Below are 27,171 nucleotides of genomic sequence, written 5' to 3' on the forward strand. Positions count from 1 at the left end.
GGTTCTTGCCACAAAGCTTCAGAGATGTGATGGAGGATATATAAACTGGTGACATATCATGTGGATTTTTGAGACTTTGCTTGAAATAAATACATCATTGAAACTTTCTTAGTCTTCTTTGTCTTAGAAACATCTACAAAACATACAAGTGTTATGAATATGTCTACATCTTGGCAAATGCATAAAATGAATTGCCTTACCAAATTTATAAGCACAAAAAAAATCACGTAAGTCCTTTATACCTACAACTTTGAGATCATTTTAGTTTTTTTTTATTTTATGTCTACATTAGTTTTACTGGACATTTTGCTGTTTCCCAATATCACAAACTAAACATGTAAACAAAGACATTCCTATGAAGAACCAAGGTCTTTGGGGAATTATAATGAGACTGATATGTATTTCTGACTCTAACATCCCATTGCTGAATAGCCAGAGACACATGTATAACAAATGCTTCTCAAATGATGGTGATTTGGCTAAACTAGACCTAGTATTGTTATAAAATTTATATTGGTAATTAAAATTGGTCATATCAAATACCAATGAAATGATTACTCACACACTGAAATCAAATCACAAGGAACTTATTGCTATTTAATGAGCTGCTTGACTGCTCTAAAGTGGTAAAGCATAAAATGATCATATTTTGGTTTTTACATAATTTTAGTTGTCAGTGTTGAGTGGGAATGGTGAAAAGATGGTGTATGGATGGTGTCAGAATGGGAATGGAAGTTTATTCATTTATAATTTATAATAATGGAGGAAATTGATTTGGGAATGATTTTTGGGATTTTTGCTGGAAATGGGGAAATATAAAATGACTGGTAAGGGAATAGTGTGGTGATGTAAGGATGTGTGAGAATGTTACAAAAATGATGTAGGAGTAGTATATGAATAATATACAGGGTGGGCCATTTATATGGATACACCTTAACTGGCCCACGATGACCAATCCACTTTCCAGAAAACTGTTCATCTAGGAATGCTCGGACCAGACACTCAATGTGGTGGTGTACCATCTTGCTGGAAAAACTCAGAGAACATGTCAGCTTCAGTGCATAAAGAGGGAAACACATCATCATGCAGCAATTTCGCATATCCAGTGGCCTTGAGGTTTCCATTGATGAAGAATGGCCCCACTATCTTTGTACCCCATATACCACACCATACCATCAAGATGTGCAGCACCCGAAACTACGGATACTGGAAGCCTGTGCTAGCATTTCTCCTGCGGTGTTGCTATCAGTGTGTGAAGAATGGGAGAAGAGGGTTGCATTGACAATCCAACACTTTGCAGCAGCACTTTGAACACATTTTATAAGAGGTCAGAAACTTGTAAATAACTCATGAAATAATAAAGTTACGTTAAAACCAAGCACGCCATCGTTTTTCTTGTGAAATTCCAAGTAAGTTTGATGTGTCACATGACCCTCTTCCCATTGAAAAAAACAAAAGTTGGATCCAAAATGGCTAACTTCAAAATGGTCTTGAAAAGTTTCCCCCCTCCCATATACTAATGTGCCACAAACAGGAAGTTAATATCACTAACCATTCCCATTCTATTAAGGTTTATCGCACCCTGTATATATGATGAAGGAACTTCATTGAAATGGTATGGAGATTATGCAAGAAAATGCATGGGAATGGTGTAGGAATAGTCCTGGCATTTTGTTGAATGGCGTTGCAGTGGTATATGGACTGTGTATGAATAGAGCTGACATGGTGTATGAATCCGTTCCAAGCCCCTCCTGACCAATAAAATCCCACTGGTAACAATCTCTATTTTAACTCCTTGTTCCTGCATCTCTGAGAGTATGTGTGGCCTCGGGGTGATTTGCAAATGGTGCTTGTTACCCAGAACCCCCTAAAAGGACTTCACAAGCTTCTGGCTTCTTAATCATTAATGACCTCAGCTAGACCACAAACCTGAGGTATTAAAATGTATATCAATAAATAAACAGCTTCAGGCTCATACCAAATTAACAGAGAGGCTGTGGAGTCTATGTGCATGGATGGGGAGGTATTTAAATAATGAATACCCTCTAATTATACCCCAAAGTTATTAGATTATAAATTAAATCTTTGTGAAGTGTGTATTTGCTGCATAGCAACTGGTGGATTAATGTGGCTAATTATTTCGCCGCTTGTTGAAGCTGGATAACATTTTCCTGTGAAGGTTTTTGTGTACAGTTAGAACAGAAGGCTCTTATGTGTGCAGCCTACATGTGTTGATCAGACAATGCACAGTTTAATCGTGTGTTTGAAAGGCTGTTCAGGATGAATCGGGAAGAAAAATACACTTACATCTAGCTTTGTCTTTCTTTTCTGACAGTAATAATATGTTGAACAGCAAGAAAGAACACGAAGCACTGACCCATGCGTGGTACATGTAGGCCCAGCTTGCTTAATGCCTCGTGATGAAAGGCAGTTTAATTATCTGAAATGCATGCTTTTTTTAATTACATGCAAACTCAGAGATGGTGGTGGCTGTTACTACTAAAAGCTCTGCAGTGATGAAATTGCATGGGGTTGGTTTTCATCATGGCGGACAGTTCCAGGCTGAAACACGACAACAACAGTGACATGTGGCGAGTGCAATTCACCGTCTCTGCTTTCAAACGCAGCCCCAAAAATAACGCTTTTCAAACTGGCGACCTGAAGGCTCGCAGTCTCGCAGCGTCTCTGAGGAATGTTTTGTTTGAGAGAAGTTTCGTTTGAAGCTTACACCTCTCTCGCGCTAGTGTGAGATAGAAGCGTTTAGCACACTGGATCTCCTGCCGAGCCCAAATGGAGCCTCTTCACATTCCCTGCCTCTCTGTGTTCTTTAAGCTTTTCCAGAAAACTGACAACGACAGCCCTGTCAGCACTGTTCAAGCACACAAAAAACTTAAGCCTTTTCTCCTTTTCCTGTTTCAGTTTCCTTGTGTAATAAAGTGGCAAACATCTGTAATCCCAAACCAGCCATAAATACTGATTAAGTATATATTTAAAAATGGAATTGAATCAAAGGAATCTGACAAATTCTGCCAACATTAAAACTTGAATTCAATAGGCAAAAAATTATATTAAAAATTCAAACAACTGTAACTCGTAATCAGAAAAGATCATATGCAGATGACAAATTATTCCGCCGGTTCATTATGTATATTTCTATGTTTATATTTTTCACAAAAGACTTCTTCCTTAATCAGTGCAGTGCACTGAAAGGTGTTTGCAGCGTACAATGCCTCTGCAAGAATTTACCGTGCTGAGGCTTTTGAATGCAGCGAAATATCTTAAAGCAAGACTGAAACCCCAGGCTTCACACTCACTACTATTGTGGGACACTGTTTCTAGCATTCAGACTCTAATGTTCACCCAGCTTATTCAGTGACCTTGAATGAACCCAATACAGACGTGTAGCATGTGCCAAAGTACAGAAAGTAGGCAGAAAAGTAACGTGCTGTTCCTGTGGGAAAAAACAGCACTTCTTAAGAGACGTATTGCATTTGAAGAGAACATTTTAAGATTACTGCTCAAAAGGGCAGGAAGTTTTAACACTAAACACTGTTTCTTTTGTTGTAGTAACAGAATTTGCATTTAATTTAGTCCAATCATCATTAAAATTTCACCCAATACGAAGGATAGCTGCTGTGTTCAAATAATGTAGCAAAATAAAAATCCAATAAAAATTGAGATTCATTTTTTTTTTATTGGATAGTGACAATTTGTGAAAGCAGCTGCTTTTCTTTACATCTCAACACACTTGAGGAAAATGCTAATTGCCCAGTTTGGTTATGTTAGCAAACAGACAAGTGTTCTGAGTGGCAGAGTGGGAAAGGGAGAGCCATCCTATATTTTTATTCCGATCCAAGGTGTCTTTAATCACATAATCAATCATTAAACCAATATAAAAAGATTAACAGGCTGGTTTTGTTGTAAGAATTAGGCTTGAAAACAAGCTGAAGCATGTTCAGTATAAAGGCTAGCCAACTATCCCCCAAGAACTTGATGTTCCTGTGACTGCTGTTGTCAATATTATCAAGAAGTTTAAGGCCCATGGGACTGTAAGCAACACTGCTGGATGTGGCTGCAAAAGGAAAATTGACCCAAGCCCGAAGAGAAAGATTGTTCGAATGGTGGAGAAATAATCGATGACAAATTCAACACACACTATCAAGCTTGCACCACAACAGCTTCAGCTTGCGACACTGGTTGCTGTCTGAATTAAAACTGGCTTCATGATACAAGACCCATGAAAAAGCCCATTTCAAAAGAGAAAATAAACAGTAAAATTAAACTAAATGAATACAGAAAAGCCCAAGTTTTACACACCCTTTTTGAAAAGCTTACTAATTAAAGAACACATAATTCTACCAAAATGTGGACAACATGCTATTAATATGCTGTATTTGCTTTGGTGCCTGGAATCTGTGCAAGACATGATGAAATCAGAATATTGTCAGTGAATTTTTAACCATTACATGGCCCCATTCCTGTGTCTTGGTCAAACACACTTCAATAAAGCACCCAATCTGGATGGCAAGTGCTTTACAAACAGAAAAGAAACAATATAACTCAATTCATTAAGAAGAATACAAAGTTAAAAGGTAAGATTTTTTTTGTTAGTTTGCTATTTCTTACTCCGGGAGCTTCCCTTAGTGTAAATATTTTTTACAGAACTGTACTATAATCAATGGGAACGGAGACAGAAAGTGTTTTGTTTCCTAGCCCATCCAGTGCTGAGCCCAGAATATCAATGACAGAGGCTATATTCACTCTATTAAAGGTCCGTGGAGTATCACAATGATTTGGAAACTGCAATGTTAATATAAACACATGACATAGTGTTCCTTTATAATAGTGCAATAGATGGAAAGGCATAATGAAAATTGATTTAAATAATTAAAAATTAATATAAATAAACATGATTATGAGATTATGAAAATTATTAGAAAATTCCTGAGGTCAAGCACTTTAGTAAATCTTTTACAAGGATAATCACAATTAAAAGGATGGTTAATTAAATAATAAAAGAAATATATTATACTTTGGAGTTCCCCTACACCCTAAATAAAGAGCATCTATAAGCTTTTCATCAGTTTTTAGGATACCCAGTTCTAGCAAATTATAGAACCTTCAGGAATTTGAGTTTAGAAAAATAAGTTTAGAAAATATTGGCTTAAGTAATTTCCAGCACCCTGGATGAGGGAAAGCATTAAAAATTACTGCTTTCACCAAGTGAATATCAGCTGTAGATGAATAATATCTTACTTCAAAGCTATACCAAGCTATAAGCTGTTAATCAATCCTTATGATCTGTGCTGAATAAAAAAATCACTGTGATGGTACCTTTCACTCTCACTGTGGTGGGACCATCAATGTTACATTGTTATTCCCTGTATGTACATGTTAGTCCCTTTACTTTGGGAATATAATTGTAAAATACAAATTTTATGTTAATGGCCTGTAAAGGGTTTAATGTAATTGATTTACTTTTTTAAATCTCATAAAATTGTAACTATCCTTGCAAATTATTTCTGGGGTGGTAGATCTCAGGAATATTCCAATGTCCCAAAAAATATTTTTCTTTGTTTGGATCATTTGTAATCATGCTTATTTCAGTTTGTCTTACTATTATTGTTATTTTTGTATTTTCTCATTTGTAAGGCATTAGAAATGACTATACTATATGAAAGCCACTATATAATTAAACTTGCCTTATCATATATTTTATTTTGTAAATTCTTGTATTGAATGGACAGCATACATTCAAGTCCACATTTAATTTTCTATTTAAAATAGTTCAGGAAAACGTACACGTTTTCAAAATTTCTTCTGGAGAAGAGAACGTAATGGACCATCAAGCTCTACAGCTGGACTCTAAGACCCCTAATGGACCTTTGAGGGACATTTACAGATGTACTGTGTGTACTGTCTGTACTAGTGGACATTTTTTTCTAATAGTGTAACCAAAATCCTGACAAAAGGCATGGCTTCACATCACTTGCACAGCATTTCATTTGTTCATTTATTGATATTTTGTAAGTTTGCAATGCTTTCCCAGAATCATCAGGCACAAGGGCAGAACACACACTTGGCAGTGTAACAGTCCATCACAGGGCAACACACACTCACCCAGACACTCCTGTAGAGTACTCACAAAACCAGTTCCCCTACCAACATGGGATTTTGGATTTTGGGAAGAAGCCCTCGCAGACACAGGAAGAACGCATCTTACACACAGTGATGTGAGCTAAGGATCAGGCCTCACTTTTGGTTCTAAAAGGTTTCATTATTAAATGAACCAATTGTTTATAGAATCATGAACACTTTAAGAAACGCTTACATGATTAAAGTGTGCTTTGGCTTGTAAAAGTGTTTTTCAGACTGATGGATAATATGCTATATATATACACACACACCACTATATATATACACCACTTTTCAGAAAATGCTTCTATATGGCAGCAAAAAGGATTCTTCTATTGTTACTATGTCAAGTTTGTTACAGTAGAAGAACTGTTTTTGTTGCCATATAGAAGCATTCTACATAGAATCTATAGCACATTATACATCAAAGAACCCTTTAGTTATGCAAAGGTTTCTTCAAGATTGCATATAGAACCACACTTTACTAAAAGAACATACTTATATATATATATATATATATATATATATATATATATATATATATATATATATATATATATATATATATATATATATATATATATATATAATAATGTGAAGCTGTAAATGTAGGCTGTGCCCCAGAGTTACGTTTACTTTAATTTGACCCTTAGGATATTTCAGTCTAACCACCTAACTGTTAATTACTACTAATCAAAGTGAGGACACTCGACATGTCTCTTTTAAGGCGAACCAATGTGGCTGCTGTATATGGTCTGATTAAATAATTTAACTAGGTTCAGTTAATAACTGAAAGCTACTTCGACTCTGCAGCCAGACTTCAAAGGCTCCTTCAGTATTTAACTTCAGAGAAATAAACTTTGTGGCAGCACTTTGACAGCCTATCTGAGCAAAGATGGACCTTTTTATATGCTTAATTATTTTCTAACATGAAAGTGGATTATATATTAACTCTGCTCCTTCCTCACCTCGGTCAGACCTGATGGACGTGATGCTGCTGAACGGGGTCTCTTCTTACGGCAGTGAGTACAAATCTTACTTTGAAAACTAATAAAGAAATCGATCTGGGGTGCGTTTCCCAAAATCATAGTTGCTAACTTCCATAGTTGGAACAATGCAGTTGTGATGCAAGTGTTTCTCAAAACAGTCATTGGAACTATTGAGGTAACTATGTTGGTAACTTGCGTAGTCCGAACCATCATTAAACGACACATGAGTTTCTCAAAACCGTAGTTCCACCGAACGTTCGCAAACACTGTCGTTAAGTTGTGTAGTTGGAACTACAGCTTCAGACCTGTGGTTAGAAGCTTAGTTCCTTGTGACTACGTCATCAATGACGGAAGAATGAGGGTACTGTATAGTGTGTGTGTATATATAGTCTATACATAATTTAAATGTTATTATATATATATATGATTTTAAATACCTCATCATGATTTTTAATTTATTATTATTATTTTATTTTTATACCTGATGTTTTGAACTATGAATGACCATTATTAAATACATTGTGTGAGCTTAGAGATAAGCTTTAATAAAAAGGAACAGAAGAGCAATACTTTAAATTAGCAGCTTTCATTCCCTTAACATTGTGTAACATTTGTCACACTTTAAACAATAATGGCATTACAGGTTTAAGTTATATGTTGGGGATATAATAACTTTAATGTAGTAGTCCAAGATGGATTTGAATATTACTTTATCTTCAGTTCACTGAAAGAATGTCAGCATGTCTTTTAAACAGATACAGAATTATAAATTTATTCATCTGTTAATATACCATACATCACTCTTCCTGCAGAGCTGTTGGACAGAATACCTCTATTTTCTACACCTCACATCTAGGATGAGGAGTTGGGGCAGCATATAGGCCTGATTTACAGGCCTTTTTTGAAGTAGTGAATGGGTAGAAGGCATTGGATGCAGAAAGGATCAATCAAGTTCTATAAAAGTGAAAAAAAAGCTACTCATTATACAACAGCACTGCAGTTGTCAGTCCTCAATGCAACATCTTTCCCAAGGACACATATGTATAATAAAACTTGGTGTTCCTGCCCAGATACACACAAATCTGCAGTGTGGAAATATAAGTATGTGTTACACAGTGTGTTATATACTACACTATTAAATAGCAAAACTCATTTATAAGTGGTGGCTAATGGGGAAAGAAAATCAGTTTCATTGTTTTTAGCAAATTCCAGACATGTCTACATGTCTTAGCTAGTAATGTCCTAAATTAGAAAAAAAAAAAAGGATTGCTGTAAATAATGATATAAAATGATAATTAAGCAATGAGAATTATTCAATATGCATAATGATTTGCAGCTTGTGGATTATGTTTACTGATGTGATGTGAGGGATATTGTAAAAGAGTTAATATAGGTGGGGTATAGCACAAAATCAGTAGAAGATGCAATCAGGCTTATAAAGAAAATAAGTATAAAGCATATATTGGTGTAAACCCTAGTATTTGGTAGTCAACTACATTACAGAGTTTGGGGAAATCTTAAAATGAGGTTTTTAGCCAAATATTTGTTTTTTTAATCATAAATTGACATGTATATTATGCTTGGGTGCCCCTGTTAGCGGCTCTAAAAGCACCCTAATGGAAAAGAAACCAAATCTGATTCGGTCATCCTGTCTGACAGTGACCTCTAATCGAAGCTTCCATGTGGGTCCACTACGGCCTCTCTGAGTGTGTACAATATTTGATTAAGCTCTGGTCTCCATGGCACCGCTGGGTTTGTGTGCTAATTAATTACCAGGCTTAAGAGCTTGTACATAATTGGTGTGTACACCACCATCAATTCCATTAAAAAGAGCAATTATCACCAACCTTATGCAAATGACTCTCCCACCGTCTCTCATCAAATTAAAAGGAGACACTTGAGCCATGCCCCGCTGTTCCATATTCCACTTTTAACACAGCGGTAAGAAACGTTCCGGAGTATCTCCCACATAGAAGAGTATGCGTCAATAATTATAAGACATAATATACAAAGATGTGGGCATTTATATTCAAATATATTCATATTGCTGGTGTTTTCCCTATAATTGAATGGCTATGATAACTATTCATTACTGATACACAAATATGAAATGCCTCAAATCAAAACATATATGCACATCATATATCCAAAAGTATCCAGACAACTCCTCTGATGAGAGAATTTCATTCTTTTGTATGATCTCCATATAAAACTATGTTCAGTAAAATGTGACACTCTGCAAGAGCTACAGTACATGTGTCAGAAATCACCACATTCAGTAATAGTCATTAGCTAGAGAGGTGTAGGGTATAAGCCCCCTCCCAGCATTGGTCTTTGGGGCAGTGGAATTGTTCTTAGGAATGAAGGAGCACCATCCGATACTTTTGGAAGGAGTTAGATTGGTGTTTCAAGACACAGAACTTAGCATCCAAAATCTGTACCTGAGCTCAGAATAATAACCTTTGGACTGAACTTAATTAAAACCTATCTACAATAATCCAGCTTCTACTGTGAAGTATTCATACAAGTGGAGGACAGCTCAAAATACCTAAAATAGCCTCAAAATTCATAAGAAATATTAATGAGCTTTGTGTATTTTAAGTAAGTGTTGATAAAAGAACCAAATAAACTAATCAAATATAAATAAATTCAATGTTATTTTTTCTTTAAAATGTATTTCTGAGCTTATTTTTTTATTTTTTATATTTTTTAGAAATATTAGAGGACTTTTTTAAAAAATGCTAACATTGCTAACTTTTGTTTAGTTTTTTAAAGGCATAGTTTATACATAGTTTTCATAAAAAGTGTTACATATAGTAGAGTGGAAAAGTTTTTGGGACTAGAGATTATGAGATTTAAAAAGCTATTTATCTGAGCAGTGTGTTTATTTCCTCAAAACAAACAACAAATAATGCCAACATTAGAATTAAACCAAATAACATTATTCCAGTAAGTGCGATATTCTGTGTGAATGTGTTGGTTTAACTTTTTCCAAATCTCTCCTCGTGGCAGTCCATATTATTTGAGGTTATCACCCAATACCTAGTTTTACGGGTTAATAAATAATGATTTTAAATGTGTGCTGTTGATTTAACAAATTCATGCAATCAAGGAGAATCTGAAAATACATCAATCTCACTCACACCTACTACTTTATAGAAATAAAAATCATATTTCTTATTTGTTTTATAATATTAATTTTTTATTTACTGTGATTATATATAACTTTATACAAGCACCACACTTACTGAGAAGGCATCAGTTTAAATATATTTAATTATTTTATTTAGACTTCTGCACAGTGCTGTATATATAAAAAAAATATACAAAATGACTCTGTCCGGTATGCTAGTTTCTCTCTCTCTCTGATAACATAAGGTGGAAATGTCTCCAAACTTGGGAGATGGCTAACTGCATTATGGAAGTGCTACAAAACTAAACATCTAAAGTTACAAATGAGTTTATGTGGTATTTCAGAGTAAACATACAGACAAGTTAAATTTCAGCTATGCACAAACAAGTCGTTAATTTCCTTCAAACATACCGTTCCACCTTAAAATATGTGGCGCTTACAACTGTTTTTCCACAATCATAGACATTATTTTAATACTGTCTTACTTTAATTTTACTTTAATAAAAGCTCTGTTTGAAAAAAAAAAAGAAATATATTATGAAAGATGCTCTGGTTTGTTTTAGCGGGGCCATTTTTCCCATGTGCCACAGCTGAATGCTTCAAAACCACATTTAAGTATTGTCAGCCACAGTAGCCATTAAGCATTAAAAATGTTTTCAAAATCTAGATTTAAGACTGTCTAATAACATCAGCAGATTGTTTCCCCTTTTAATAAAAGTAGGGCCCAAAAATTAGCTAGGATTTTTCCACCCAGTTTTTAATTTTGAAAATTACTCTATGTGGACTATTAGATCCATAATTAAATATAAATACTAAATATCTTATTGGCCATGTCAAAGTAATTGAACAAATGTCATTGCATTTCAAGTCTTCTGAAGTTGGTTTTTAATAAAAAAAATAAATAATTAAATGAAACGCTTAAGAAATTGTGCCATTTGACAAAAATGTCCTAAATGTCTGCTTCCAGCAGATGTGAATCCTGAGAGAGATTGAAGAGTTGTGAGGGAAACAGTTTGGAGCAGTGGCGGTTGCTCTAAGACTGCAAGGGAAGCTCAGCTTCCCCTAAAATGTCAAAAAACAAGTGATCAAATATATAGTTTGTGTGTACTTTGTCATTGTATAAATATGCACTACAACGCGATTATCTTTTGTTCAGAATCAGCTTCTTATCACCGGTAAAAACGCGGCTTTCCTCTCAATCATTTGCGTAGATTCACAGTGATTTAAACAGTGCGGACGCTGAGCCTCCACAGAGTTCAATAGCGAAGCAGCGAAGTGTAGTGAAACGAGACGAGTCATTGGATAAATGCTGGGTTTTGTCCCGCCCATCGGACGCTCAGCCTCTCTGGGGGTCTATGGGGCAGTGGGCTGGCCTCGGCTGGCCCGGACGCTCAGCTTTTGCCTGATGAATTATGAAGAAAAAAACACAAAAACACTAGTATTAAATTAGAAATTGAGCCACACTAACAACTCTTTTTTAACATATTTTAAAGTGAAAGGGTGGCACAGTGGTGCAACAGGTCGTATCACTGTCACACAGCTCAGGATTGTGGTTTCCAGCCCCGCTCTAAGTGACTGTCTCTGAGGAGTTTGGTGTTTTCTCTCCATGTCCAGAGGGGTTTCCTCCCCTGCTTTGGTTTCTGCCCACGGTCCAAAACACATAATCAGTAAGTGGATTGGCAACTCAAAACTGTCCATAGGTATGAGTGTGTGAGTGAAAGTGAGAGTGTGTGTCACCTTGCAAAGGATGGGCACCTCCTCCAGGGTGTGTTCCGGCCTGGTGCCCAGTGATTCTGGGTAGGCTCTGGACACACCAGAACCCTGAACTGGATAGGCAGTTACAGACAATGAATGAATATAGAGTGATAGGGAATTTCATATTAAGTAGTTTCTCATAGAGAATGTGTTAAAGATTCCCAGTTTGGGAATCAGAATCAATGTTCTGAAATATGAAATATTTTAATCGTTATTAATGATGTCATGATGTCATCAAATCTGAATGAAACCCAATCCCACCTATGGAGCCCATATTAAGTAAACTTTCACTCACACATAGCTGAGACCTCTGGCAAAACAGTTGATTGTTCAGGTCCGAATTGTGAGTAGCATAGGGTAAAGCATTCTCATTTCTCATTCTCATTTTGAGATATATATATATATATATATATATATATATATATATATATATATATATATATATATATATATATATATATATATATATATATTGGTACGTGACACCCCAGCAGGGAAATCATCTTCAAATAAATTAAATAGGTGTTGAGACCAAAACTGCTCCAGGGACAGAGCGGCAGGAGAGAAGTGTAATTGGTTGATAGTGCATAAATTCACATACCTCTCTATCCCTACCAACATTTCATGAAGAAAACAAGCTCTGAATTAATAACACGACACTTGTATTAACCTCAACTTTACTTCAGACTGCCTTTGTTCAAGACGACTAAACACCCTCTCTAGACTGGAGATGCGAGTTGTTGCCAGGTTTTCACTTCTCCTTCCAAAGTACGCTTGTTTGAAAATGCAGTGAAGGTTTAGAAACAGAACTAAGTTACTTAAATAAATGAATAAAAGCTATATATATTAGCTGTTAATCGCTAAACCAAAATAAGTCATTAATTGCATTATTTGCTGTAATACATCAGGATTAATTGCTCTGTCCCTTCTTAAAACTGAAGCTTTTAATAATAGATATTTAAACGTAAAATTAACTAATCAATGTAATATAAATACAATGGAATTATATTTATATTAGTAGCATTGACAGCATTCATTTTGACAACACTAATATAGATCCTGGTGATGAAAGGAATTGTTCTGACAACTTAAGAATAAGCACAAACTAAAGGCTACTACAGAGTAAGAGATTTGAAAATGTGTGTCCTGTGTTGGATGTTACAATGCTAAGAAAAAGACAAGCAACATGCTTTAAAACTCTAAAACTAAAGATTGTATACAAGTCTGGAAATAAACAACAAAGAACATTCCGAATTTTGAAAAAGTTACGACAAAAGAAATGAAAAGTACTCAAGATTCTGTATAATTTCTCAGCCTGACCTAGACCACTGTTAAGACTGTTATCCTTTGTTTGAAGATTGTGTTCAGTGACTGACTCATCAAAGGCTTTCTGCACAAAATCTTTTCACCTGTTCATGCAACTCAAGTGTGTATTTGAGTACTTTAAAACAAAGGCAAAATTGATGTTACCATGTTACCGTTTTTGTTAAAGCGACAGTTTAAATATAATTGAAATAACACAATACAATATTAGAGAATAAAAGAAAAATTCCCACTAGCCATCAGATGTTGAACATATACTCCAACTCAGCCCACAGGCATTGGATAAAGCATCATCACACCAGAGAACACAGCAGTTCCACCTCCTACAGTATTTCAACACTTGAGATACACACATCACTAAATATGAACAGCACATGGCACAAAAAAAGAGCGAGAACCTGACAAGCTCCCAGCAAAATTGGGAAAAAACATGGCATTACTCAGCTTTAATACTTAATCATATTCACAGTACAAGTCTTGTCAGTGAACTATAAAGGCAAACAAAATTACTGTTTATGATATGTAATCAAGGTAAAATGTTCAGTTAATTGTAATATTGATTTCCCATCATATCACCCAGTACTATCCCAAAGCCCAATACTCAGGGGCTTTATACCATCATATGTCATGTAAAAGCCATTAACCTTAAATGTAAATGTCACTGTAATGTTTGACATTGGGTATGGTGACCTTATGCACATGTGCAGCTGATCTAGAACATCCTATTTAATTTGTTGCTTTTCTATGGAGATTATACAAGCTGTGCATTCACATCTTTGTCCACACTGGGTGCACCCTAAAGCAGCTGAATGCACCCTTATAAGGGATCTTTACAAACTTTTGGGCTTACAGTGTATTCATATATTAGAAACAACACAGCAACACGGTGTGCATATATGTAGAGACAACATACAGTTTCTTATTTGCCATAGTGCAACCGACAACAAATAATTACTGCACATATTATAAATATGGCACACATTACAAAGCACAATTTTCATGCCTCTCACTCAGAACTCCCCCTCTCCCTTCCTTTTTCCTTCCCTGGTTCTCTCTCCAGCTCATTCCTTTCTCTTTCCCTCCTGTGTTATTGGATTTCATTTATTCATCAGGCTGAGACAAAGCAGGTGTGCGGGAGCTGCTAAAGATTGGAGGATTTAGACCGTGTCTCTGAATCAGTCAGTACCACACGATCTGGCACACATTGACACACTCTGAGCCAATCAGAGACTAGTTTTTTTTTTTTTTTTTTCTTTTTTAGCATGGCTCCTGAGAGCGGCTCAATGGACAGAAACACAATAAACACATGCTCCAGACAGACTGCAACCAAGAGGAAATACACAGCACAATAATCCATCGTTTTTTCCTGCTTTCCCTCCATTTTTAGAGATTTTGTTAAACTGATGGAAAAATGCAGCCTCCATCAGAATTATTAACAATAATTTCTTGCTTCAGTACTCATTCAGCACAGACAGTTCTTGGGTTGCTGACTTGTTACTGGGTTTTGATTGCTGGTTATCTTTTCCCAAGATAAACACATTTGAGGATATGCTTTACCTTTCCACCTACAAATCACATAAACAAAAAAAAAATCACATTAATGGTTATGGTTTGTGGCATACGTGTGTGGACCCAGGAAGCTGATGGCTGGGAATTCTGGTTGTTAGATTCTGAGTCTAACAGTGACATTGAGGGCTCTAAAAACTCAAGCAGCACTGTTGTGTCCAATCCACTCATAACAGCACAACACATACTAATGCATCACCACCACGTCTGTGTCAGTGCAGCACTGAGAATGATACATCACCTAAATCATACCTGCTTTGTGATGGTGCTATGGTGATCCTGACCATTGAACAGCAGGGTGAAATGAGGATAAGAAAGTATAGAGAAAAACAGGTGCACTACAAAGTGCTTGGAGCTGATAAAATGGACAATGAGTGCCGAAACAAGGTAGGTGTGTTCCTAATCTAGTGATCATTCAGATTCAGTTTATATTACCATTAGATACATTGCTAGCTGTCATTATATTAAAGAAAATATTTTACATTTACATCTTTACATAAACATACAATTCTGGTTTATATTTGGTGCACACTGTGGTGAAGCAGCATTGTGTGTTGACTTTATCATCACCTGGGAGCTAAATAGACTAAATGTGTTTAAATAAGACTAATCGTTTCTTAATAATCTCAGCTACAACTGCAAGTCTTAAAGACAGAGGACAATTTCCACTTCCAGCTCAAGTTAACCATCCATTAAAGGATATTTTCCACCTACATATCATTGCTTCTTCTTCTTTCATAATATTTTATCATTCTAATACCTCATGGAGGGGGTGCTCCCCAAACCACTGATAATGTTGCACCTCCAAAGGCTTCATCATACACCCACCTCATCAAACCACTGCATCCAGCCCCCTGCTAAGTGGAAATAAAAAGTCTATAGAGCTGACTGACCTGAGTTGGGGTCAGAGTTGCCGTCGGCTTCGGTCCTCTTGTCTGGAGAGGCCTGCTCGTAGAAGTCATCCTGTGGCTGGACCAGAGGAAGTGGGTGTGTCAGTAGAGGGCCGCCGCCCACTGGCTCATGTTCCCCCAAACCACTGTCACTGCAGCTCTCCTGAGAGCCGTCCGGCAGGTGAAAAGTCACACGCCGCTGGGACTGTAATAAACAAAGAGAGACCAAGTTCATTATTAACATGCTCCTCCCCCTCATTAGCTTTCCTTAACTTATCCACAAGAGTTCTACAACTTATACACCCCTTGGATCCCAAGGGCAAAGTTGCTGAATAATTTATAGGTCTTGAAAAAATAGGTATTAGGATAATACTCATGTGTATTATATACATACACACTCATTAAGGACCAAGCAAGCTATGTTGTAAATATTTACCTCTCATTAAGAACCATGTTTTTATATGTAAACATTTACCTATAAAGCAACATTTGCCACTTTACTAAATTTGTTGTACTGCTCTCTCTTTAACCCAGCTCCATTCATTCATGCACCTGTATATCTGTATATAGATCCACAATTATCATTATTCATATTATAATTTTATTCATTAACAAATATATTTTCTTATTATTATTATTATTATTATTATTATTATTGTGTTATTGATGATGGCTATGACAATGGGGATGACAAATAAAGATATGTAATATTTCAAATGTCAAATTATAATATACAATACTTTAAGGCTTAAGGAGAATTAAATGAGGTCTGCCAACAATCAGCAAAGTAACTAAATTAATCAGTCATAATTAAGAAAAATTAGTCTGTGATGTTGCTAATTTAGTCTATTTATGTCTTAGACTGGAGCCTATGCTTCAACCATCTGAATCGATTAGGATAAACATGGTAGAATTGGTTTGATCCTGGCACAGAATCACCATGGCACCAGGGTAAACACATGCATAACTATAGTAAAGTGGCAGCATGCTCTCCAGCTGAGGTGTGAATGGAGAAGAACACAGGAACAGTGTGAAAAAGTGTGTTAAACACAACTCTGTAGTGTAAATAAAATCACTCTGTGTGAGACATTACTCACTATAGCACTACACCACAATTTTCTACACAAATCAATTAAGATATTTCTGCCTTCTCAAAACAAGACAAGGTGGTGATTATAGGCCAAAAAAGTGTTTTGTAACATGATAACCACATGCTGTGTCTGGGGAAGGACCGTTAATTTAACACTGGCATTAGAGCTGGAATTCCAGCTTTGATTTTTCATACTTTGATTTCCTTTGGTTGCTTTGCAATTGGCTGATGAGCATGTTGAGTCTTGGATGGCACTTTTAAACATGTACACTTGTTCATTTAAAACTTAACACCATTATGAGTCACACCTAAAAAGCAGACGGACATGTAAATATAGTGTATATTCTACCTGGGGACAATCTGACAACAATCTGGAATAATACACAAGACTAACAACTAAGAAGTGATATGCTAGTAATAGTAGTAGTAATAGTAGTAATACTGCTTATAATACCAATGGTTGTGTTAGCAAGAAAATATGGTATTGTTAATGCAAAGCACTTGTTGAGAATTTTGTTAAATATGGCTGTGGTTTGTGTGGAGACAGTGGACTTGAAGGGTGTGTTCAAGACAGTGGATGATGGAATAGCCTCCAAATAAGTTTCAATGTAGACATTTAATTGAAAATGCTCCAAACCACTAGTGCTATTTACAGATGTAAGGCAATAAATATGAGAATAGAAGAACTATACAAAAGAGGGGGAAAACAAGAGGTTCAGTCAGCCAAAACTAGGGCTACACCTTATTTTGAACATGTAAATAATGTAATGTAAACAGTTCTGATTTGTAAACAAGAAAATGGAAACAATAATAATAATAATTAAAAAATAAATAAATAAATAAAATGCTATGTATGTTTGGTTTCAGTGTGTTCAGCTGGAGTCTTTGTTTTTATTCCGTTGCTCTTGTTCGGCAGCTCAGCAGGACAGCTCTGGAGCCATACTTCAAAATACACACTTTTAACTTAAACAGACAAAACTTGTCATCGTTTAGTGTATGATATATCACTAGGTTCATAAACAATAGTTAAACCATGACATTTTATTGCCTCTATGCATTTAACTCTGTCCTGATTTAGACCACGAGCAGCTCTGAATAATGCAGCCTTGGTTCCCATCAAATCTGGCATAAATGCAGACCGGCTCTCTGGAGAGAACTTAGGTGCAGGATCCAGAGTTTATTGAAAAGGGATTATTTTATTTATGTAAAGTAACAAACAAATTGTGTATATTTTCTTTTTTACCTTTAAACCTATTTATATTTAATAGTTTATTACATTATATAATAGATTATTAATAGTTAATAATTGCAATAAGTCACTCGAGGTTTGTTCCATAATGTGAGATGTAGGCACTGGTGTACTGCTCTACCACAGCACACCAGTGTCAATATCTCACATTATAGCATGAACCTTGAGTGTAACATTGCTTAAGTAACGTTCTCTTACTTTACAGGATTGCATGAAGTGAGTTCTGGAGCCAGAGGTAAGAACTCACATTTCCATGTTCCTACATTGTGATTATTTTTAACGTTCCTTTGCAGGAAGGTTTTTCATGTCCAGCATTCCTGGTGATAGGTCAACAGTGGCTGTGACTTCATCACAGTTAGTGAGTAAATGAGTGACTGGATTATAAGCTAATTTCATGAGGGGTTATGCATCTAAATATAATAACAATAAGAATTAAAAAAATAATAATAATAAGAGAACTGAAATAAAATGATAACAAATAAAAACATATGTAACTAAATGTACTTCAAATGAGCTGTTACAGATAATGAATGACTGAATGAATAAAGTTAATGTTAAATGTGTCAATGACACCAAACACAAAAACACACAGCTGTGTTTCTAAATGGTTTCTATTGTCTTGCAGTGAAGTCCTCTTTTGTCTTTTTTTTTTTTTGCCTTGAGGGATCTTAGTGGTCCTCTGCATTAGACGACCAAGTTAAACCATTCTACTACACGTAGTGAGTTTGCATCAGTGATACAACAACAACAACAGCATTACCACTTTCCACAGTCAAGTCTATAGACATAACCACAACACACTGCCATGTGTTCTTGCTCTCAATGAGACTCCTCCCACTGAGATCTCCCCTACACTCTAAAGTCAGATCAAGTCCCAGATCACGTCTTTAACTGAAATAATTCCACATATCCTTCTGAGTCCAGCCATTCTTCAGGAAACTCTAATGACATTTCATCATTTCAGGAGCTCTAGAAATAAGCTCAGCCCTAACCTTTTCCTGCAGCATCTCGCTGCTCTGCCTCAGAGCCACTCTGACATGATCTCTGCTGTAATTATTGGCAAAAGCAAAAGGTCAGCCCATCTCTGCGCAATGCAAATGACCTGATTACAGAACTTACAGCATTTCAGAAAGCAAGTGACATTCAATTAGAGCAAAGTGAGAAACTGAAACGCAAGTGAGTGTCGCTGTGCTTGAAACGGGCCTCATGGATTGTACCCAGAAAGGTCCTGACGTTGCGCACACACACACACACACACACACACACACACTAACCTCTGAACACATAAATCACCACACACACTCAGCGTATAATCAACTTCAACCACGTTCATTCAGTTTAAGAGCAATACTTACAACACACTTGTTTTTTTCTTAAAAGAATTAAAATATGAATGGACATTGTGGGCTGATTAGGAAGAACCTGTACCAACATGTATTATTGTTTTAAACACTAGGTACAGAAAAAAAGGATATTGTTTATAATGCAATAAAAAAATTTGTCATTTGTTAATTCTAACAATAATTCTAGTGTTTTCACTGAACAACTAGATTGTATTTTATAAATATATCTCCCTAAGAACTCAATGTTTACCTCCACGTTAATGGAAATCCTTACATATGCAAGTCACCCATGCCATGGTCACTAATGCACCCCCACACCATGAGAGATGTTGACTTTTGCACTGATAACAATCTGGATGGCCCGTTTAATCAATAGCACAGAAAACTCTCTGAAGCATTTCTACTGTCTTATGAAGCATATGAAAAAAAAGCTCAGAGACTCAGAGAATGTGTTAGCAGTTTAGAACTGAATTCACATATTTCATATCTTGAATTCAGATAGCAGACTCTGTTCAGTGACAACAATTTTGTGAATACTCCCAAGACCATATGCCTATAATGATCACTGATGATAGTTCTTCTGAAGTGTTTGCTCCCACAGTCCAAAAACAAATACTGGTAGGTGGTTGGCCATGCAAACTTGTCCATAGGTGTGAATATGTCATGCCACATGCAAGGTGTGTCCCTGCCTTGAGCCCATTGATTCTGGAAGGCTCCAGACCCACTGTGATCCTGAACTGGATAAGCAGGTACAGACGATGAATTAATGAAAGTTTATTTTAAATTTTAAATTGGACCTCCAAATCGGCACAGTAGTCAATCCAGCGATTTCCACCTGAGGCAGCTGGCAAAGGTGAAGCCATTTCTTGCACATGAGCATTTTCAAACAGTAATCCATGCCTTCATCAATTCCCAGCTGGATTACTGCAATGAACTCTATTTTGGAGTCAGCCAGACCTCCCTCAAATGTCTCCAATTAGTACAAAATGCTGCTGCCTGACTTTTAACGGGATCGCATAAGAGGGAGCATATAACTCCCATTCTGGCCTCCCTCCATTGGCTGCCTGTGTATTTTAGAGTACATTTTAAGATTCTTTTATTTGTTTTTAAATTTTTAAATGGACTCGCCCCACTTTACTTCGCTGTGCTGCTACATCCCCACGTCTCTGCTCGGTGACTTAGGTCAGCTGATCAGCTGCTCCTGAAGGTGCCACCATCGAAACTTAAGCTCAGAGGGGATAGAGCCTCTTCAGTTGCGGCACTGAAATTGTGGAATAACCTACCATTATATATTAGGCAGGCTTTCTGACTATTGATTTTTAAAACCAATTTTTATTTCTTGGCTTTCAACCCATCTTGAGATTTTTGCTTTTGTTTTATCATTTTTTACTTTTTTTTATTTGTTTTATTTATTACTCTTTATTATAATTATCTATTTACAGCACCTTGTTTCAGCTGTCGTTGTTTTTAAAGTGCTCTATAAATAATGTTGAGTTGAGAATGAAGATTCATCTGATTATAGAGTAATGCCACAAAACGCTGTGACATGATTTCTGTCCCAATCTGTCCCAAAGACATGATGCATTGAGGCAAAGCATTATTTTATTGCAAATTGCACTCCCTTGTTGATAATAATCAATCTGCTAAATCTGAGCTTAGTAAGTGGTATTTACAGCAATTTTTATCTTGCGGCCATTTATATAAGCATCAAAATGTATTTTCTGTAAGGCATAGCCTCCTATGACTTACCACATCACAACAGGGAAATTCTATAAATTGTAATGTTTTGCAGCAAAGAAAACAAATCTTTTGGAGTAGTGTTATGCAAGATAATTAAGTGCAGAGACATTTACCGATTAGGATTTCTTCACTGTGATGGTGAAAGTATCGAGTATCTGATAAACATGTACATGGATTTGTGTTTTTTTTATGTGATGTTAATAATGGCTCAATAGAGGTAAATTTTTTAAAGTAAGTAAGTAAAGAAATAAATGTCAATATGTTTTAGGCATTATTTGTAAGCATTTAGCATAATAATGGCATGTGAGGGAGCTTTAAGAGGCACTGAAAGTTTGGGCGGCTGTTTCGTACGACCATCGCTGTGAATAGTTCTGATTTAATGAGTTTCCATAGAACGTTTCACATCTTTCACCAACAAATGAATTTGTCTGAACCTTAGACGTTTAATTATGCAGAAATCTTGGACAAATTGGAGAAATTTTCCTTTTAAGTAGAAAACAGAAGGGTGGTATGTATGAGATGTCATTCGCATTCATTGCATTACAGCTCACACATCAACACAATTTCAGTGAAGGGGTATGATATCCAGTCAAATGTTCAAGCTGTTGAAAGGAAACTGATGTGTATCCCAGCTAAATGTCAACAGGCTAGCTAACACTTGTGTTTATGTATTTATTTGTGTGTGTGTGTGTGTCTGTGTGTGTGTGTGTGTGTGTGTGTGTGTATGTTTGCCTGGCAGTCATTCACAGCAGTATTAGCATAAAACCAGCTTAAGCTATCCCCACTGCCAGTTTTTGTGCTATCCTCCCTCATCATGCTTGTCAACCCTCATTAGCGGCTTGTTTTCATTTTCTAACAGGACCACACAGGCCGGGCATTAGAGCTGATGCTAACCAAACAGCAAGTTGTTTGCCTGAGTTACAACACACAATGTAAGTGTCAGAGAACTTTGCCACTCATGAAACACATGACTTTGATGCTGCCTGGAGGTCTTGGCTCAGCTGAGAAACTGAGAAGATTCTTCTAGACCTTCTTTTTTGGAAAATGGAGCTGTCTTAGCACTGAGCTTCCTCTACAAGAAGGACCAAGCTGTGAACACTCACTTCTTCTCCAGCTCTCTCTGTAGAGGAATATCTCTCCCTGTAGATGGATTGAGCTCCTCAGTTGTACAGATTTCAGTCAAGTTAATTAAAATCTAAATAGAGAACCTGAACTCAAGGCACACAAAACAGCTTGAATTATTTTCCACTATCCTTTAAAGTTGACTTTCACACTTTCAATCAAAAATATTTTTTTTTAAAGTTAGAGGATGTTTTCTCAGCATTGCCATGCTTGAACCTTGTCTAATGTGTTTATGAAGCCCCATTGTCTGTATATAGGTAAAAAAAAACGTGTCTCGGTCCTATATGCTACACTTTCTCTCTTTGCTCATAACAGAGAAATGGCATCAGGAGTATTTTAAGCAACAGAGAGAACTCCAAACTTTGTGAATGACCAACCGTGGTGAGAATATTGTCCTATTTCTACTGCTCCATAAGTAAGCAATATTTGATTATTTTCACTATTTCAGGTTATTTATTTGGATATACATTTGGATTTGTTTTCTACACCTGCCATGCAGCAATCTAGCTGTCTCTCTGTAGAAACAGTACAGAAGTCAGTAAGCTTGTTAAATGTACAATCTAGACCAATAAACATGTAAGCAAACAGCTATATTTTAAATTGTAGCAACAGCATTTCGAAAGTTCATACCCAGCCCTTGTACAAGAAACAAAGCCAACAGCCTGCTATAGTCTACATAAAGTTTATTAAAAATATATAAATAATAAAGATTTTCGTACATGGTATTATCATGGGAAGCCACTTTAGCTTTGCAACGTGCATGTGCAGCATCCAATGTGAAATAACCAGACTCCTTCCAAATGCCTTGCACATCACGGCACTTCTGGTCTGAAATTGGCACATATAAGTGTAGCATACATGTGCATACAACTTAATGCTTAGCGAATCAGGTGGATAGTTTTACACACACTGTAGCTTATCTGACATATTTGATATTAAACATTGTTTTGTGTACAGTTTTAAACCACATGGACCCACAGGAAGTACTTTATTTTGTTGAGGCAGAAAAAGGGTGTGTTGAACATTGTTTGGAAACACTCTAGCATCCTGTCCTACTTTCCATTCTGGTGTTGTCTTCCTAGCATCCTAGCTTTTTACCAATTTCATAATTTACATTGTAGCTTTACATTGAGAAAAATAAAATGCTTATTTTCAGAAGGTGCAGCATTTTTCCTGTGTGGATAAGCCTTGCTTGTTGAGTGCTGAGCCATATGACGGACAAATTAACTGCTATACCTCTGGGGATGCTGTGGGATAACTCTGAGGCAGAATGACTCTCTCTCTCGCTCTCTTTGTGCTTCTACCTATTTCTTTTTTTTTTTTGCACTTCTCCCAGGGGGTGCACTTAGCTAACAGTCATCTAAACTCTCCCCATTCACAAACAATGTGACAAGAAAATCTCTGCTTATTTCCACTAGTGGGGAAGATCTCACCCACAATGTTTACCACCATAAATTGTGTAGACATGTGGTTATTGTTGGGTGGCGGACTAGTCCCAAACTTGCACTGATACTGATGTGTACAAACATCTACACCCAAGAGCACCTCTGTACTAAATATAGTCCTAGGAGAGCCTTACTGTGTTGTGATCCGTCTGCTACTAAAAGTATAACAGGTAGTTTATAATTTATTTTATTAGGACTGACCAATGATAAACAACAGGAAGATGATGAATTATGCACCAACAGTAAGAAATTTTACACATATATAATACACATCTGAGGGAGGTGCAGCTCATAAATTGGCCATAAACTGAATAGCAGGGAGATCAAATAAAGTGAATAGTCAGTGTATAATGTATTGCCATGTACTTTTAATAATGTTCACCAATGGACTACTGCAATATCCTTCCAACAAATATAATCAAATATCATAGATGTTGTTTTGATAACACAAATAACAGATGCATGATAAGAAGATATTAAGATATGTTATACTGTGTAACGAAGAGCCAATTCACTTTGCCAGCAGTTTTTATTGCATTTGATCACAAAAATGTATCAAGCTCAAATATCTACTGAAGTGTTCCAGTAAAAGAAAGGGGGGAAAATTAAATACTTATGAGCTGAATGGATCATTAGACTAATCGCGAGAAAAGAATTCAAGCAGAAGGATGACAAAGACCTTCACACAGACTCTTCAAAGTATTTTCCAACCAATTCAACTGGTCAGTGTATTATTAAATGTTAAGACAATGTTAACTGTTTTCAAATAAAGATTTTCTTTGAAGAGAAAGAGAGAGAAAGAGAGAGAGAGAGAGAGAGAGAGAGAGAAGAGACAGCCTCGAGTAAAAGCTTTTCCCACTAGAAACAACAGTGTTCTGAATCTCTCTCTCTCACACACACACACACACACACACTGAAACAACTGTTTTCACACTCACTCATATAGCTGAAATCATGTGACAGTTGTCAAGATTTAATAAGGACACTGATCTGATACTGAGTATAATATGGAGCTAGTATTTTATGCTAGCCAGTTATTTTTTGTTTATATATATATATATATATATATATATATATATATATATATAAACAAACACTATGCCTGTTCACTGGCCACAGTATTCGACATCTACCTCATTGTTCAGAAAGAGTACCTCATATGATGCTGCACAGTTTGTGATAATCAGTGTCCTCTGGTCACTGCCCACAGAAAGCTTACGGCTTTTGGACTATTTTCAGTCCAGCAGTGATACTGCTGTGTCTGATCCACTTGTACAAGGACAATACAATCTATCCACTAGAACATTGGTATCAATGTAGGGCTGACGGTGACCGACCACCCAAATAATACCTACTCTGTGGTGGTCCTGCCCATGGAAGAACAGGGTGAAAAGGGGCTAACAATGTATACAGATGAACAGATGGACAACAGTCTGTCAGTGCAGGACTGCCCAGGGTACCTGTACAGTATGTGGAGCTGATAAAATGAACAGTGTTTGTAGAGCCAAGGATGTCATTTTAAGTTTTGGGTGATCAATTTATTGTTAGTTATCATTAGTTGCAGTTGGTTTGTATGGTCATTTTAACTCAATCTTAGAATAGCTATAAAAAAAGAAAAAAAAAAGTGTTTTCCTGTTCTAAACACCTTTGCTGTTCTCTACAGAAATGTCATCATCTGTATTTAGGAAAACCAAACAGACTTAAGGAATGAGGCTGCAATTAAACTGTTCTCAATGAGTAAGTTCCCGTTGTTTAATCAAAGCATTAATGATTAAAAGGACTGGAATGAAAAAGCTTTGGCTGGATAAAGGTCTAGATTAAATTGCAACAAAGCTACTTTTCATTCCTATTCCAGGCTTAGCACTGTAGAAACTGAATTATGTAACTTTTGGGGGAGGGTAGTGCACTAGGGGCACACACACACCTGGATCAGCAGGCACCATGGACAGAGTTACATGTGACAGAGCTGTTCTGCCAGTTGTGGGAATCAAACCAGTGATCTTCCAGTCCTAAACATAAGTCCACAACTGCCCATACTTGAGTGTGGCCCCTGGGGTGTTTGTGCTGGTGTGCTCAAAGTGCCAGTCAAAGCCTGGAAAAATGGGAGGGGTTGCATCAGGAAAGGCATAAGGCACCGAACCAGTGCCATGTTGAATATGTGAATTGTAGTGATCTGATTTGATGACCCCTAGAAGAGCAGTTGAAAGATGATGATGATGATGATGAGGAAGTGGTATGATGGTGGCTTCTTGGAGTAAGGTTTCATAAATGGTTAATGCAGTCTCTGTGTAGGCTTAGGTAGGTGTCATGAATCCCTACACATGCCCTTTGGTAAAATAATACCTGGTAATGTATGCATGTCTATTATTGTGCGAGTGTGTGTGGGTGCATGTGTGTGTCCTCATTTTTGTATTATGCTTGTGTCATCACATTGGCACACACCTGTTTATACAGAAAGCTTAAAAGCAATCTGAAAATACATTTGTATCAGGGATCCAATCACAGTAGAGGGCTGTGGTCATGTGATGAGGGTGTTATTGTAAAATCAGTTAGTGTGATGAAATGTACTACAGTGTCATGCTAAAAAGTAATGTGGTGTTATATCGCTCTCTATGTGAATTATGCTGCTACACACGGCCGGTCGATTTAAACGCCCTGTCCATTCCCTCCACAGTAATGGAGCTCAGATAGCCCAGTTGTGATGGAAAATCCTGTCATTTAAATGCACTTCTTACCTGTGTGTGTGTGTGTGTGTGTGTGAGAAAAAAAGAGAGAGAGAGAGAGAGAGAGAGAGAGAGAGAGAGAGAGAGAGAGAGAAAGCAATACACATAGTGAGTGTAAAAATGAATAGGTAAACCTATCTGCTAAAATAACTGCTGGAAGGAGATGGCAAGACACACTCTCACTCTCTCTATTTCTCTTTCTCATTCACACACACACACACACACAATCTACTTTTTACCCATCATTGTTCCTGAGTCTGTATATAAGAGAGATATATCTTGCTTTATTGAGGTGTCTGTATAAGCGGAGCCTGTAGAGAAGACAGAGTGGTCCATTTGAACAAAGCCATTCACGTCCTGTTGGTGACCAATGTTAGTGCATCTTGCTACAACTAAAAGCTCAAACCACACCAGAATTATTTCAGCATATATGAAAAATAGATTAAAGAGGATGTCTAAAATTGTAGGGAAATGCTGTTCTCTCTGGTTTGTTTACATTCAGTAGCACTATGTCTTTTAATGTGGAATGGTATGCGTTTACTTTCTTGCAATAAGCCATCTGCTGAATTTGGAGACATTTCCACTTTAGGTAATCCGAAACTGTAAATGTAAGTCAATATTACCTACCTATGTAACAGGAATAGAGCGATAACCTTGTTAAGGTTCAT

At 36.5% G+C, this 27,171-nt stretch overlaps 1 protein-coding gene across 1 annotated transcript in view; it reads right to left on the reverse strand.

Annotated features, from left to right (window-relative positions):
* Positions 1-27,171, reverse strand: part of LOC136692860 (protocadherin-9) — a 403,319-nt gene that overhangs the window by 132,989 nt on the left and 243,159 nt on the right. Inside the window, exon 4 of the mRNA XM_066666571.1 lies at positions 15,795-15,996. Within this exon, the coding sequence (XP_066522668.1) occupies positions 15,795-15,996 (202 nt within the window). The remainder of the gene's footprint in view (positions 1-15,794; positions 15,997-27,171) is intronic.

The sequence above is a fragment of the Hoplias malabaricus genome, chromosome 3 (genome assembly GCF_029633855.1).
Source record: "Hoplias malabaricus isolate fHopMal1 chromosome 3, fHopMal1.hap1, whole genome shotgun sequence".
NCBI classification, from domain to species: Eukaryota; Metazoa; Chordata; class Actinopteri; order Characiformes; family Erythrinidae; genus Hoplias; species Hoplias malabaricus.